General features: G+C 61.1%; 1 protein-coding gene across 5 annotated transcripts; it reads left to right on the top strand.

Moving 5' to 3' along the window:
• The first annotated feature begins 307 nt into the window (after positions 1–307).
• On the top strand, positions 308–14806 carry OSBPL7 (oxysterol binding protein like 7). 5 transcript variants are annotated; one of them, XR_005837425.1, is made up of 23 exons: positions 308–453; positions 1794–1948; positions 2059–2184; positions 2369–2422; positions 3055–3168; positions 3473–3583; positions 3702–3819; positions 4462–4565; positions 4937–5029; positions 5114–5246; positions 5327–5421; positions 5611–5706; positions 6593–6730; positions 7195–7288; positions 7996–8243; positions 8385–8522; positions 11514–11577; positions 11696–11774; positions 12721–12865; positions 12957–13101; positions 13233–13315; positions 13513–13635; positions 13781–14806. XR_005837425.1 is itself a non-coding variant. In XM_040640736.1 (23 exons), exons 2-23 carry the CDS (start codon positions 1874–1876, stop codon positions 13887–13889), a joined length of 2526 nt encoding a protein of 841 aa, XP_040496670.1. In that variant the 5' UTR covers positions 308–453; positions 1794–1873; the 3' UTR covers positions 13890–14806. The 5 variants fall into 5 exon arrangements, 4 of the variants coding, with proteins under 4 accessions (XP_040496670.1, XP_040496671.1, XP_040496669.1 ...); XM_040640736.1 differs by having other exon boundaries at positions 6596–6730; positions 13189–13315; XM_040640737.1 differs by having other exon boundaries at positions 13508–13635.
• Positions 14807–15671: the final 865 nt, after the last annotated feature.

The following is a 15671-nucleotide window of genomic DNA, read 5'->3' as shown; positions in this document are numbered from 1 at the left end:
TAAAACGAGAGGGGGGCGGTTAATAAGGAAATGGCCTTGGGTACTAAGTGGGGTCAAGGCCATGCTAGTCCGAGTAAACCCTTTACGACCACTGGCTTGAGGCCAGCATCTCCCCAGTCCTCCGTGATCTGTCTGGAACTGCGCCCAGTGGGGACTCTGCCCCCACTCCCAGGCTACCTCGGTGCTGGGGAGTCCGCTCAGCCCTGAGTCCTCCCGGGAGCAGGGGGGCAGAGCTGAGCGGCCGCCCGGAGCTTGGCGGGAGGAGGGGCCGGGGAGGGGGAGGTGGGGAGATCCGGCTGGAGGGGAGGCTCCGACGTCTCCTTCCTTCCTGGTTCCTGCAGCAGCTGCTGCCACTGCTCAGCTCCGTGAGGAGGGAGCGGGCCACTCGGAGACGGTGACTCAGAGGCAGAGCGGAGCGCGGGCCAAGGAGCACTGGCGTCCATGGACCCTGGGGTAAGGGGGCCGTGCTGGCATCTGCTGACATCGCCTGGGCAGGCTTCCTCCCACCTGAAGCTGGCGGGTCTGCCCCTCCGGAGACGGGGGTGGGAATGGAAGTGGCGATGGGGTACCAACCTGGCTCACCTCGACCCCGCACCCTCTACGGACAGAGTCTCCCCCTCCACCTGCCAGCAGTGAGGGGCCAGGGTCCTCCGGGGCCAGGAAAAGGGCACAGGGGTACCCAAACACCGGAAGAGTTTGGGAACTTTCAATGGCCAGATGCAGGAGTTTTACCACCACCACCCCCAACCCCGGGTCAGCCTCTTGTACTACGGGCCCCTCCGTCCCGACCTCCTGGCCACCATTAGCCCACCGCGTCCCTGTCCCTTCCTGGCCTCCGCTCCTCAGGTGCTTGCTGGCTCCATTGGAAGATCTGAGCCGTTTGCCCAGCCTCGGGCCAGCCTCGCCCCTCCAGTGCCCTCCCTGTCTCACACACACACAGCCTCATGCATTATTGATCTCCCCGTGGAGCCAGGATGGCCAGGGCTGGTGCCAAGGGCGCCTGTGGGCACTGCTGCGGGACCTGTGTGGACCTTGGCATGTTCTTGGCCACCCCTTCTCCTGCACACAGTGCCTCCATGGGCCTTGTCCCCTGCTCCCTCCGGGTGGGCGGTACTTCTCAGGAGCCGCAAGGACTGGGTGGATAGAAGGGAGGCTTTGGTGGGGGACTGAGGGTCTCAGGCAGGCATCCTAGGGTGAGGCATGGGGAACAATGGGGAGGGGGCTGTCTCAGGCCTCAGTTTCCCCCATGCAGAAGATAGAAGATCTGGAGACCGACTGGTGGGGAGTCGGGATGAAGGGATTAGGAGCACTCTGCCGAGGGATCGAGGGATCGTGCAGGAGGGGTCTCTGGCGCAGGAGGGCAGCAGAGGGGAGGGATGTCCAGGGGTCCTGAAGAGAGAGAAACCGGATTGAGATCTTGCTTCCAGTCTCTGAATTCCTCCGTCCTTTTTTAGAGCCTCTTTTTTCACTCCCATGCCTCATCTCCGATCACCCGCAGGGAATCCTCCAGAGAAAGCACTGAGTGTTTCCTAGAGCCTGAGAATGTGGGCCCAAGGTGGGGCTGGGCAGACTTTTGTGGTTTTCTCCTGGCACCGGCCTGCGGGCTGCTGCGAGTTCAGCTCGTTCACCTCCGAGTGGTGGCCGCAGCCGGAGGGTGTGGGCAGGGAAACCGGCCCAGGGTGCAGAAGGGACACTTGGCAAGGCCTGGCAGGTGAGCAGATGTGGGTGAGCTCTTATCTCAGACGAGGCAGGAGGGGTTGGAGGTGCTCATGGGGTCTCTCTCTTGCTTCAAGGGTCCCCTCAGGACAAGGTGACATCCTTCTCCTTCCACCGCGCTCTACCTTCTCGGCAGGGAGTGGCTGCTCCCTTCTCCATGGACTTCCAAGAGAGGGTCCCTAACTCCTTGGCCGAGAGCATTCTGTCTGCAAAGCCGAGCAGTGCCCAGCAGGTCTGAGAGTGGGGAAGCAGGCAGTGGGTGGAGAGAGCTTGGCCCAGAAGTGGGGGGCAGAACTGGTCACCTTCCCCACTGCTTTCCTACCTCTCTGTCCTGGGCTGCAGGCTTCTGAGCTGTGGGAGGTGGTGGAGGAGCCTCGGAGCAGGCTGGGAGCAGAGGGCATCATGCCGGAGAGGCAGGAAGGCCACCTGCTCAAGAAGAGGAAGTGGCCTTTGAAGGGTTGGCACAAGGTAGGGTGGGCAGGGCAAAGGGAGGGGCCAGATGCAGGGGCGGAGGGGGGCGTGGAAGAGGGCGTGGGCAGTATAGGGGCTGTGTGTGTGGAGGGGAAGAAAAGTCCATGTGTGTGGTTGCTCTCTCCCCATACCCTTTCCTCTCGGCCTCCTGGGTTCTCGTTCCTTCTCGGCCATGTCACAGAGATACTTCGTGCTCGAGGACGGGATCCTTCATTATGCAACCACTCGGCAAGACGTGAGTCAGGGCCTCTGCTGGGGGTCGTGGGATGAGTGTGGCCCCAGAATGCTCTGAGCAGGCAGGGATATCTGGAAGCCACCAGAGCAGGGTCTGATCCCAGCTACACCATTTCTGGATGTGGGGTCTTGGGCACGTTCCTTTCCTGGGCCTCAACTCCCTCATCTCTAAGATGGAGAGAACACGATCCCCCCGTCGTACCCCCCCCATCTTGGTGAGGGCCCTCAGGACAGTACCCGGCACAAAAATTAGTGTCCAGGAAACGGGAGCTTTCTCTTCCGCGCCCTCGTCCTGTTCCCGTGCTGGGAACGGGAACCGAAGGCCTACGCGCTCAGGCTCTGGCTCCAAGAGGGTGTTTGCCTTCTCGGCCTTGTGGGTTCCTGAGAGCTTCCTTGCTCTGTGACTCCCTTGAGTTCAGAATGTGGCTTGACGTAGTGGGGTGTTCTGTGCACAGGAGGACGACTGACAAGTCCCTGCCGACACTGTGCCTTGGGGGTGAGGGTGAACCCACTGCCTGGCCCTTGAGCCTAGAGTCACCTCTAGGTGACTAGGTGACTCTAGAAAGACGGTGGCTCTGTGGTCCCTGGGGGCCTAAAAAGTCCCATTTCCCCCCTGCCAACCCTGCATTCCAGATCACCAAGGGGAAGCTTCACGGCTCCATTGACGTCCGACTGTCTGTCATGTCCATCAACAAAAAGGCCCAGCGCATTGACCTTGACACCGAAGATAACATCTACCACCTCAAGGTGACACTCCTGGGAGCCGAGTGGTGGCTTGGGCCCCAGCTGCGGAGACACTGGGCACACCTGAGAGGGTCGGGGGCTGAGGGTCTGTCCCTGAGGTCGACAGCAAGGGCGTTCCCATCGTATACAATGGCCGATGGCAGACCGCCTTCTCGGTTGTTCTGCACACAGGCACAGAGCTAAGGGCTCAGACTGCTGGGGAAGCTGTGCTTTGCTTTCCCTGCAAGGAGCCTTTGCACAAGCTGGGGAGCACTGTGAAGCAGCCCTTCCTTTCATGCTTCCCTCTCCGTCTCCATCGCCTCTGCAGATCAAATCCCAGGACCTGTTCCAGAGCTGGGTGGCCCAGCTTCGTGCCCACCGCCTGGCCCAGCGCCTAGACATGCCCCGAGGCTCGCTGCCCGGCACCACTCACCGGAAGGTAAGAAGGGCTCTGTGCAGGGGCAGGTGACAGGGGGATCCAGGGGTGGTGGCTTCAGAGAACCATGAGACCCAGGGAGGTGGGCACTGTCCCGCCTCACCCTCGACTCACCCCACAGGTTCCTGGTGCCCAGCTTCCAGCAGCTGGCAGCGCCTCGGCTCTACCTGGGGTTGGACCTCGGGAGAAGGTGTCTTCCTGGCTGAGGGACAGTGATGGGCTAGACCGCTGCTCTCATGGTGAGGGGCCCGTGGCACTGCGCCTCGTGGGCAGGGCCCATGCTGTTGGGTCTAGGTGGCATCCACAGTCACAAGGGGGAGGACTGTCATCTCCATCCCGGCCTCTGGGAACCTGGGCTGCTGGAGGAGACAGCCTCGGCCTCCAGCCCACCGGGTCTACTCGGGCCTGCCCTGGGGAGCGCCAGTCTTAGAGAGGAGGGCAGGGCTTGTGCCCCAGGCCCGGACTCAGGAACAAGAAGATACAGAATGCCAGTGCGGCGAGGGGTCCTGGGGAGTAGTGCCAGGAAAGGGGAGCACTCCAGAGCCGGGGTCCTGGAGTAGGCGCCTCTGATGCTGGCCTGGGAGAGAGAAGGCCAGCAAGCGGGGACGGAAGGAGGCAGTCTGCACGGGGGCAGCAGGGTTCAGGTGTGTTGTGGTGACAGTGGGGGTTGGGGTGCCAGCCCTCTCAGGAAACCAGGGTGAGGCCAGACCAGGGCTGAGACGGGGAACTGCTTTGGGCTCCTGAGCCAAGGAGGGGGATCCCGGGTCCCGGTTTCTGTGGCTGCCCGGTGAAGTGTTGGAGGAGGACGGGAAGCTGAGGGACAGACTTTGGGGTCCCCGGTCAGTGTTAGGAGAGGGACTTCTCATTCATTCTTCCCACAGAGCTATCTGAGTGTCAGGGGAAGCTCCAGGAGCTACACAGACTCCTCCAGAGCCTGGAATCGCTGCACCGAATCCCTTCGGCCCCTGTTATCCCCACGCACCAGGTGAGGGCCGGGGGGGAGGCAGGGGCCTGCCTGGGGTCTCTCCCACTAGACGCCTGCGTGCCCACCGCGTCCCTGGGACAGCTCCCCAGGCTCCCTCATACACTGCTCTTCCCTGGAGAGCCACGCGTCTGCCTAGCTGACTCACCTCGCATGTCCAGACTGTCTCAGGGTTGTGTCTCTGCCCCTTGGGGCTGACCCCTGCTGCTGTGCCCACGCATCCACTAGGGCGTCCGTCTTCTTCCTCTGCGATGTCAGATGTCTCTGTGCCCCCCTCTGGGGCCATCTGCCTCTCTCCTGGCTTTCGTGGTTGCTGCCCTTCTCCCCACCCTGAGTGACACTCCCCCCCCACCCCTCTGCCGTCCACGTGCCAGGCCTCAGTGACAACCGAGAGACCCAGAAAGGGGAAGCGGACCAGCCGCATGTGGTGCACACAGAGCTTTGCCAAGGACGACACCATTGGACGGGTGAGGTGGGGCATGGACCCCAAGCCGCCGGGTGGGAAGCCGTGAAGGAGGCTGTCACCTTTGACCCCTGCCCTTCACCTGCAGGTGGGTCGTCTCCACGGCTCTGTTCCCAACCTGTCTCGCTACCTAGAGTCCCGGGACCCTTCAGGTCCCCGCGGGCTGCCGCCTCCAGACTATGCCCACCTGCAGCGTACTTTCTGGGCCCTGGCCCAGAAGGGTGAGTGCGTGCGGGAGGGGCGGCAGGGGCAGGCAGGGGCAGGGAGAAGAGGAGCCTGATGCCTGCCCCTGCCCCTACAGTGCACAACTCCCTCAGCAGCGTCCTGGCTGCCCTCACTGCCGAGTGGGACCGACTGAGGGACCTGCACCAGGGTTCAGAGCTGTCACGGACGGGGGTGAGGCTCAGGGACCGGGGAGCCACGGGAGGAGAGGGCTCAAGGCCGAGGCCCACAGGCCTGGGGCGGAGAGCAGAGCCGGGTCTGGGGAGAGAGTGGGTGGCAGAGGCAGTCTGTGCAGAGAGCAGCGTGGTGAGGTGGGGAGGGCTTTGTCCTCCTGGCCCCTGGCCCCTCACCCTCTCCCTGCAGGTCTCCGAGGCCTCCGCTGGCCCGAGGCGCCTCCACTCACTCTCCGTGTCTTCGGACACCACTGCGGACTCCTTCAGCTCCCTCAACCCGGAGGAGGTAGGAGCCAGGCTAGGCTGTGAGGACCGTTTCTCCTGCACCTTCTTCCTCGGCAGAAGTCAAGGCACTCTTGGTCTTCAGACCCGAAACGGCCCAGAAGTCCTCGCTCCAGCCCCCTTTTTAAAAATTACTTATTTATCTACTTTATTTTATTTTTAATTTTTTAAAGATTTTATTTACTTATTTGACAGAGAGGCAGTGAGAGAGGGAACACAAGCAGGGGGAGTGGGAGAGGGAGAAACAGGCTTCCCACCGAGCAGGGAGCCCAATGCGGGGCTCGATTCCAGGACCCCGGGATCATGCCCTGAGCCGAAGGCAGACGCTTAACGACTGAGCCACCCAGGCGAGCCTAGCTCCAGCCCCTTTCATGCAGCAGCCTCATCGTGGTCATTCCTGCCTGGCCAGTGTGTGCACAGTGCTTTTACCTTTAATTCAGGGTCCTGTGAGGCCATGATCCTTACCCTCAAGTTCATGGTGGAGGAAACAGAGAGTCAAAGAATCTGACCGATGGGGGCCAGGCTCCCACAATTGTGGATTGAGGGTTGGCTAAGCTGGGACTTAGGTGTTCTGAGCACAGACTCTGGGACCGGGCTTCGTGGGTTTCAGTCTGGCTCCATTGCACGCCCGCTTTGTGGCCCTGAGCCTCAGTGTCCCAACCTGCGAAGTGGGAGGTCATGATCGCACCTGCCGCATAGGGTGAGCGTCAGGATGGGATGTGTTAATACACTCGGAAGCCTTGGAGGCCGGCTCAGAGCCAGCGCCCGGCAGAGTGCGTGGCTGTGGGGAACCTGTCTCCTTGCTCCCGGTTCCTCTGGCACCCCTTCGTATCCCCCCATGCTCTCTCCCCTCCCCGGGGAGCACGGCCTGATGCCCCTCCTTCCCACAGCAGGAAGCTCTGTACATGAAGGGGCGGGAGCTGACGCCGCAGCTGTCCCAGAGCAGCGTCCTGTCCCTTGCGGATTCCCACACAGAGTTCTTTGATGCCTGTGAGGTTCTCCTCTCTGCCAGCTCTTCTGAGAATGAGGTGAGGTTGGGGAGGGGGAGCCCCGGGAATATTGGGATGGGGTCCAGAGGGACTGGAACCTGTAGATTCCCAAATCCTTTCTAACACCTCGGCTGCTATCTCTGGCCATGTGTCCAGACCTGCTGGGTTTGTGTCCCCGCTCAGAAGTCTCTGCTGGGGACCCTTCCTCAGCTCAGTGTGCTTTGTTCCCGTTGGTTCTCCTGAGACGGCTGCCTCAGCCCCACCCTGCCATCTTCCTGCGAGCCTGTCAGCGCCAGCACTGCCCTGCCCCCTGCCCTGGATCTCAGCAGTGCCCTGCTGCCCTGTCCTAGTGTACCACCAAGTCCCTGAGCTTTCTCCCATCAGCGAGAGGGCCAGGCGTCCCCCTCCCAAAGTGGCAGGGCACAGGGTCTTACCAGGCCCTGGGCACTGCCCAGCTGCCCGGGAGGCCCAGTCTGCCCAGCCTGTCATCTGTCCCGGCCCAGGGCTCAGAGGAGGAGGAGTCATGCACTAGTGAAATCACCACCAGCCTGTCCGAGGAGGTGCTGGACCTCAGGGGAGCTGAGCGCTATCAGAAAGGTGCCCGCTGGGTGTGCAGCCATGGAGGGGCTGGGGAGGGGTAGAAGTGGTGTTTGTCCACAGCCCAGGCCCCTGGGAGGCTGTCTCTTGGGGTGACTGGTGGGCTGACGGCTTTGGATGCTGATCCAGAAGTGACCCCAGGAGGCGAGGAAGGTGAAGCTGTGAGCTGCAGAATGTTCCAGGAGTGGCTCTGGGGCTGGGTCAGGTTCAGGGCCCCAGGGTAACCTCCAGTGCAGTCTCTTGAGAAGGTTCGCCTGGGGCCTGAGGCAGAGGCAGAAGCTCCCACCTCGGCGCTCTTCAGCGGTGTAGCTTTGGACATGTCATTTTACTTCTCGGAGCCTGTTTCTTCATCTGTAAAATGGGCTGAATAATCTATATCCTGACATCAGTTTCTGTGTTTATGGAGGGGAGCTGAAGATAAGGGTGGGGGCTCAGGAAGGGCTTCTGGGGTGCAGGGTTTCCGGCCGTGGGGACCACCCTCTCGGAGTGGTTCTCGGCCCTACTGCCCCCCGAAGTCCCCCAGGAGCTCGTCTGCAATTGGCTCCCCAGGGGCCCCGCCCTGCACCGAGTCCAGAGGGGAGGCTTGGGAGTGAGTCTGTCTAGGAGCCCCTCTGGGGGGGGGGGCGCCGCCTCGGGGCTGGCCTGGGCACCTGCTGGGTCAGGATGCCGTGCCCGGAGGGAGAGCGACTTGGCTGGGTGGGCCCCAGGGGCCTGTGTTCCAGGGAGAGCTGCAGGGCCCCCGCGTCGCCGCTGCCTGCCGGCAGCCAGCGGGCCAGGAGCCGACGTGAGCCTGTGGAACATACTGCGGAACAACATCGGCAAGGACCTGTCCAAGGTGTCCATGCCCGTGCAGCTCAACGAGCCGCTCAACACCCTGCAGCGGCTGTGCGAGGAGCTCGAGTACAGCAGCCTCCTGGACCAGGCCAGCCGCACGGCCGACCCCTGCGAGCGCATGGTACCCCGCCAACTCCCGGCCGGGCTCCACCCCGCTGCCGGGGTTCCACCTCGGCACCCCCAGTCCTTGCCGGCAGTGGGGTGGCACCCCCCCTTCGCTGCCCTCCCCCCTCAATGGCATCTCCCCCCCTCCCCCCCGCAGGTGTACATCGCAGCCTTTGCCGTGTCTGCCTACTCGTCCACGTACCACCGAGCAGGCTGTAAGCCCTTCAACCCCGTCCTGGGGGAGACCTATGAGTGTGAGCGGCCTGACCGGGGCTTCCGCTTCATCAGCGAGCAGGTGTGTGCCCCGGAAGAAGGGGGTGGGCCACACGGGCGGTCGAGGGGCCGGGGCCCGGGGGAGAGCGCAGGGCAGATGGCTTGGTGCCAGGCGCTGTGCCGCGTGGTGGTGGCAGCGCAGAGGGCCCTCTGCTCCGGGGAGCCCCGGGCCGAGTGTGGGGGGCCGGCTTGAAGCAAGGAGTTACGGTGCCGTGTTCTAGAGCCTGGAAGCTCCCAGGCTGCTGTTCAGCTCCTCGCGGAAGGCGGACTCTAGGGGCTGATCGGGAGCTGAGTGTTGAGGGAGGAACGAGGAGTACTACGGTGGGGGCGGGGTGGAGAATGGAATGCTCCAGACAGTGTAAAGGAACAGATGGAGCATGCTTAGGAAGAGCAAGAGACGCAGCTGAAGATGAGACGGGGCCAAACCCTGAGGAGCCCTGTAGGAGAAGAGGTGGCTTTCAAACCTCGGAGGCCGTGGGGAGTCATCGGAGGGTCTCCGGCAGTAGTGACGGGCTCCCTAAAGAGCACGCAGGTGGCTGTGTGCGGGTGGGTCAGAGAAGGTCACTGTGCAAGGGCTGCTGAGGACCAGCGCTTGGCCGGCGGCAGGCGGATCGCGTGGCTGTTGGATTCGGGAGCTGTGTCTGCGTTGTTCTTGACAAGACTCGGTGGGCCGCAGAATGTTGTTACGCAAGGGATAGGGGAGGTGGTCGATGTAGGGAGACGTGGGAAGTGGCCTCGAGTATCTGCTTTGGGGGATTCTGCGGGTGTGTGGCAGTGCCAGTGAGCAAGATGGAAAGGACGAGAGGCAGGTGACTGAATTAGCAAGACTCCTTATCCGTGTGGGCTTGAGTTCCAGGGGGAGATGTCCAGTAGGCCCTGGGCCATGTGGGCGTGGAGCTCCTCCGGGAGCCAAGGGTGGGGCTGACAGACCCGGGAGTCCCCAGCTTAGAGGACAGGTGATGCCATGGGCTGCCCCAGGGGGAGGGTCTGGAGAGGAGGCTGGGCAGGGAAGGCAGAGGAGCTCTGAGGTGAGGGGGTGGGCAGGTGGTCCCCAGGACTTCAAGGAGGTGTCCCTGGTTTCCTGAGTGAGGGAGCTTTCAGAGAAAGGCTGGGGGCTGATCCTGGATTACAGTGGGTGTGTAGCAAAAAGAAGTAACATAGAGAAAAATGCTACTTAAAATAAAATTAAATTAAATGGGGCACCTGGCTGGCTCAGTCAGTAGAGCATGTGACTCTTGATCTCAGGGTTTGCGTTCAAGTCCCACGTTGGGTGTAGAGTGTATTTTAAAAAATAAAATTAGGCCTGCCTGGGTGGCTCAGTCAGTTAAGCAACTGACTCTTGGTTTCAGCTCAGGTCATGATCTTGGGGTCATGGGATTCTCTCTCTTCCTCTGCCCCGCCTTGTGTGTGAGCTCTAAATAAATAAGTAAATAAATAAAAGATTAAATTAAAATAGAGAAACATATTGATTCCAGAAAGTTTTACCAGGAGGGAAAGAAGAGGGAGAGAGGGTTTCAGCCAGAGGTGGGGATAGAGTTGAAGCAGTTTTGTTTTGTTTTGTTTTGTTTAGATTTTAAGTATTTTTGTGTTTTTTAAAAGATTTTATTTATTCATTTGAGAAAAAGAGAGACAGAAGAGAAGCAGGGGGAGGCTCAGGAGGCAGAGGGAGAAGCAGACTCCCCACTGGGGAGCCCGATGCGGGGCTCGGTCCCAGGACCCTGGGATCATGACCTGAGCCGAAGGCAGACCCTTAATGACTGAGCCACGCAGGTGCCCCTGCTCTTTTTTTTTTTTTTTAAGATTTTATTTATTTATTTTAGAAACAGAGAGAGAGGGGCAGGGGTGAGGAGCAGAAGGACAAGCAGACTCTGCACTGAGCTCAGAGCCAGACGCGGGGCTCCATCTCAGTACCCTGAGATCATGATCTGAGCCCAAACTAAGAGTCCGATGCTTAATGGGCTGAGCCACCCAGGTGCTCCAACGTTTACTCTTGTTTAAGATGGAAGAAACAGGAGATGTTTCTGTTCAGAGAGAAGGAGAAATGGAGAGGGAAAGACTGCAGGGCAGAGGGGGGATGGGGAGAAAGGAGCCTGCAGGAAGGGGTGCGAGGCAGCGGGGTGGGGAAGAGCTGGGCCTGGCAGTGGGTTTCGGGGGACTGGGGTCAGGGTGGGAGCCGTAAGTTGGTGGAAGGAGTTGCCATCTCTGCCGTCCCTCTGATGGGGGCGTTAATGTGGTGTGAAGGGGATGGGTCGGGTGTCTGTCCACGGAGGAGGAGTGGGCCTGTGTGTGGACACAGCTAGAATGAGGAGTTGCCAGTGTGTGCTGTGTGTCTAAGGAGCAGGGAGCCAGGCGTGGCACAGAGGAGGCTGATTGATGCTAGGCGTTGCGGCGAGTGGTGGCAGCGGGTTGTCGGGGGGTGCAGGGAGAGAGGGCGGAGGTGACGGAGTAATCTCAGCCGGGGTGGGAGGGGGTGGTGGGGAAGGAGGTGAAGCCAGAGCTGCCGCCACAAAGCAGAGCAGAGACGTCTTGGGAGGAGCCGTGGGCCCCAGGGAATGGGGAGAGAGGCCAGGCTGCGGGCTGTGGGATACCCGAGTTCAAGTTCCAGAGATGGAGCCGTTCCAAGAGGGACAAGGCCAGGTTTTTCCAGGGCTGTGGTGTGGAGGCTGTGACAGTGATGAGGGAGGGGACGGTGAGGGGAGAGAGGGTACTCGGGAGGGCACAGGAGAGGCCCCAGCTGTCACTGCTAGAGGACTTCGTAGGCTGGAACAGGGGTTCTGGGCCTCTCGGGGGGAGTGAACAAGAAGAGGGAAAGTGAAGCCTCATGGGGAAAGAGAGGACGATAGAATTTGGGTGGTGGCCAAGGACGACAGAGACAAGAGACCTGAAACGAACTGGTCCTCTGGGTTGCAGGGGAGCTGGGAATGGGGGGCAGGGACTTCGGGAAGCCGTGGGGTCGGGAGCAGACCCCGGGGTCCTCAGAGGCAGAGTCCAGAGACCTTCTTTGCTCACCAAGGTCTCCCACCACCCCCCTATCTCGGCGTGCCACGCAGAGTCCGAGAACTTCATCTTCTGGCAAGGTGAGGCGTGGGGGGCATGGTGAGGTGGACGTGGGGGCGAAGGGCACGTGGCGGGGGGTAGGTGCTGGAACACTCTCTGGTCTCACGTCTCCCTCTCCCTCTCCCAACCCACCTCCAGACATGAAGTGGAAGAACAAGTTCTGGGGCAAATCCTTGGAGATTGTGCCTGTGGGGACGGTTAACGTCAGCCTGCCCAGGTGGGTGGTCAGCCTGCCCAGGTGGGTGTTCATAGCGTTCGGCAGCCAGGCCCCGCCCACAGGCTTTCCTCCAGGCCACTGCTGCTGAGGTGGCAGGGACGGGACAGAAAGGTCTGGCCTGAAGCTGCTTGACGTGGGGCAGTGCCTGTACACGTGACACCTGTATTTACAGGGTTGTGCATAAAGAAGGGTGAAAAATCTTAGAATAGTAGAGCGGGAAGGGCTCATCAAGGTCGTGTGATGCAGTGGCTTTCACACTTTCTTGACCGTGACTCACAGTAAGAAATGCATTTGAAACTTCAAGCCGATGCACAGACACACCCAGACACACACACACACACCCACAGAAACCTAAACTGACCTCAGGACCGAGCACAAACCACATTTGAAACACCCTCATTAGCTCGTGTCATTTTAGAAGTGGGGACGGCAGCCAGAGGAGAAGGCGGCCTAGCCCGCGTGGTCCAGGCGTCAGCTAGAGGCCGGCGCGCAGGCGGAAGGCTCCTGGACTCGAGAGTCAGAAGTCCTGGCTGGGAGTCTTGATTCTGCCACTTAATAATTCATGCAAGCAGCGAAGAGACGTGCTGCCCCAGAGCCTCGAGTCTGTTCTCCTATTAGAGTAGTGAGTGCAAGTGGGGAGTGAGCCGGGCAACAGACGTGAGCAGAGCTACGCTGGTCCCTGGCACCGAAGGGCAGGGACCCTGCCTGTGTGTTCATTCCCGAGACGTAGGCCCTCAGGAGCGTGATCGAATGAGTGGAGACGTGTTGGCCTCAGATTTTCGGCGAAGGCCGCTCTGCTGGATACATATGTCATCCTCCACGGCAGGGGCAGAACCGGGCCCCCGTGCTCCTTCCACAGACCCCCACGACCCACTCCCCGGCTCAGGGTGGCAGTTGCGCCCCAGGGCCGGCCCGCTGCTGCCCTCCCCCGCTCTGTCCCTCTCAGGTTCGGGGACCACTTTGAGTGGAACAAGGTGACGTCATGCATTCACAACATCCTGAGTGGCCAGCGCTGGATCGAGCACTACGGGGAGGTGCTCATTCGGAACACGCAGGACAGCTCCTGCCACTGCAAGATCACCTTCTGCAAGGTGGGCGCCCCCAGCCTGCCTGTCCGCCCCCAGCGGCTCACCCCAGGGGGGGGGTGCGCCCCTAAGTGCCCTGCCCCCACCCCCACCCCAGGCCAAGTACTGGAGCTCCAACATCCACGAGGTGCAGGGTGCCGTGTTCAGCCGGAGTGGCCGCGTCCTCCACCGGCTCTCCGGGAAGTGGCACGAGGGGCTCTACCGGGGGACCCTGCCCAGCGGTCAGTGCATCTGGAAACCCAGTAAGTGGGGGGGTCGGGGAGGGCTGGGCAGGGGTGAGGGCGGCTCCGGCACAGTCCACCTGCCCCAGCCCCCTGCCTTCCCCCCAGACTCAATGCCCCCAGACCATGAGCGAAACTTCGGCTTCACTCAGTTTGCCTTGGAGCTGAACGAGCTGACAGCAGAGCTGAAACGGTCACTGCCTTCCACGGACACGCGGCTCCGGCCAGACCAGAGGTCAGTGTCAGGCAGGCCCCACCCTAGAACCGCTGGGCTCCTCCGTCCCCGCCGCGGGTTTCCGCGCAGAGCTGGGCCTGTCCTGCCTTCATGGAGTTGCCTCAGGGAGATGGGTCCTGGGCGGGGACAGAGCTGGGCAGGGGATAGAGGCCTTGGGTCTGGGGGGCAGTTCCACTGACTGTTGTCACGAAGCTCAGGTACCTGGAGGAGGGGAACATACAGGCCGCTGAGGCCCAGAAGAGAAGAATCGAGCAGCTTCAGCGGGACAGGCGTAGAGTGATGGAGGAGAACAACATCATCCACCAGGCTCGCTTCTTCCGGTACTTCTGCCCTCTGCCGGGGTCTCTGCCTTCCAGGCTCCCCTCCCCTTCCCCTAGCGCCTTCTTGCTCCAAGCGAGCGGCAGGCAGTGGGAGGCCAGGAAACCCTGGCCTTCATTCCCGCTGTTCACCCTCTCCCTCCCCCAGGCGGCAGACGGACAGCAGTGGGAAGGAGTGGTGGGTGACCAACAACACGTATTGGAGGCTGCGGGCTGAGCCAGGCTACGGGAACCTGGACGGGGCCGTGCTCTGGTAGCCCCGGCCCCCTCGGGGGCAGGAGGCTCGGATTCCTCCCTCCTGCCTCTGCCCGCCACGGACATACGGGTGAGGCCAGGCTCCCCCGCTCACTGCCCCAGAGCTCTGGCTCCGTCCCCTCTGCTGGCCAGAGGGCCTGCCTCTCAGCCCATTGCCCACCCCCCGTTTGGGGTGGGAAGCAGGATCTTTGCTTCCCCAGTCTTGTTGCCCTGGACAACCAGCATGTAAGTCCCTTCTTGCTCTGTCATTTCCCCTTCTGTCCCCCTTGGGGTACTTGGGGGAGACTCCAGGCTCTCCAGGACCTGTTCCCCGTTTAGTGCCTTCCTAGGACACAGGGGACCCCTTGATGCTCCCCAGGCTTCCTATGCCCACGGCTCTGGCCCCAGCTGTTCAGTTGGAGTGAGCGAAGGAGAAGAGATGGCCTTTTCTTCCACCCCCCGTCCCTCCCACGCCCGTCTCCAGCATCTTCTGCCCCACGCCCTGGCCCGTCGGGGCTCCCTTTGCTTAGTCCTTGGCGAGCTCTCCCATCTTCCTGGATCCCCTTCTCCCAAACTGCTAAATGCCTGCGGCTTCAGCTCCTTCGGCCTTGTCCTCAAGCGGTTTCCTTCCGTCGCAGCTCAGCAGGTCCCCCCCGAGTGGAGGAGGCCTGTCCCGGAGGCAGGGAGCCGACAGAGCAGGCAGGGCGCCTGGCCTCAGACCCCGAGGGAGTGAGTGAGCACGCGTGAGAGTGGGTTTGTGTAGGCGTGTGTGCATGTGTGCGTGTACCCGTGTACTGCTTGCGGGCGAGCAGGGTCCCCCATGTAGCCCGGACGGCCCGAGCTGGCTGTCCGCCCCTGTTGCTGCTCATTTCCGCCCCGCCCGCCTGCGAGGAAGGTGAATCGCAGCGACGTTCCAAGCGCCAATAAAGACTGTCCGAGATTTTGGCCTGAGACCATTCATTTAAAAACACATAATCTCAGGGCACCTGGGTGGCTCAGTAGGTTAAGTGTCTGCCTCTTGATTTTGGCTCAGGTCGTGAACTCGGGGTCGTGAGATCAAGCCCCACATCGAGCTCCGCACTGGGCGCAGAGCCTACTCGAGATTCTCCCTCGCCTTCTCCCTCTCCCCCCCCCCATAAAAATAAATAAATAAAAATAAAAACACATGCGTAAGTTCAGTGAAGGCCCGCAGTTACCCACTCACCTGGGCTAAACAGCCCATGTCCTCTCTCTCCCTTAATCCTCGTGTCCTGTCCATTCTGTCTCAGATGCCTCAGCTCCGGCCCCTTCTCGGGATTGCCCCTGGCTTAGGCTGGGCCTTTTGCAACCTTTGCCTGGATTATCACCTTGAAGCTCCCCGGGGCACTTCTGTTCTAATGCCGACTTTTAGGGTGATATTTTATTTTTAAAAGACTTTTATTTATTTATTTGACAGCGAGAGCACGAGCGGAGAGGAGGGGCAGAGGGAGAGCAAGAAGTAGGCTCCCCGCTGAACAGGGAGCCCGGATGCAGGGCTAGATCCCAGGACCCTGAGATCATGACCTGAGCTGAAGGCAGGGGCTTAACTGACTGAGCCACCGAGGTGCCCCTAGGGTGATATTTTAAAAGAGGAGATAGGCTGCCTCGGGCCTGCTTCAAATACATCCATTGCTTCCGAGCACCTAGAGGAAAAACCTGCCCTCTTCAGCCGGAAAGCTGTGTGGTCCCCGTCCCCCTCTGGCACAGAGTGCTGACCCCCACACCCAGCATCTGAGGTCAGGTCTCCTCCCACCCCTAGGCTGATGAGTGTCCAAGGAGAGGTGGGA

The sequence above is a fragment of the Ursus maritimus genome, unplaced genomic scaffold (assembly GCF_017311325.1).
Source record: "Ursus maritimus isolate PB19 unplaced genomic scaffold, ASM1731132v1 scaffold_24, whole genome shotgun sequence".
NCBI classification, from domain to species: domain Eukaryota; kingdom Metazoa; phylum Chordata; class Mammalia; order Carnivora; family Ursidae; genus Ursus; species Ursus maritimus.
The sequence above is the reverse complement of the archived record's forward strand: the minus strand, read 5'-3'. Positions and strand labels throughout refer to the sequence as shown.

Coding starts and splice junctions, on each gene's coding strand:
- OSBPL7 (XM_040640735.1), top strand. CDS start 1,874: ATGGACTTCCAAGAGAGGGTCCCTAACTCCTTGGCCGAGAGCATTCTG. Junction 2,185..2,368: donor CTTTGAAGGGTTGGCACAAG/GTAGGGTGGGCA, acceptor GCCATGTCACAG/AGATACTTCGTGCTCGAGGA. Junction 5,707..6,592: donor GCTCCCTCAACCCGGAGGAG/GTAGGAGCCAGG, acceptor TCCTTCCCACAG/CAGGAAGCTCTGTACATGAA.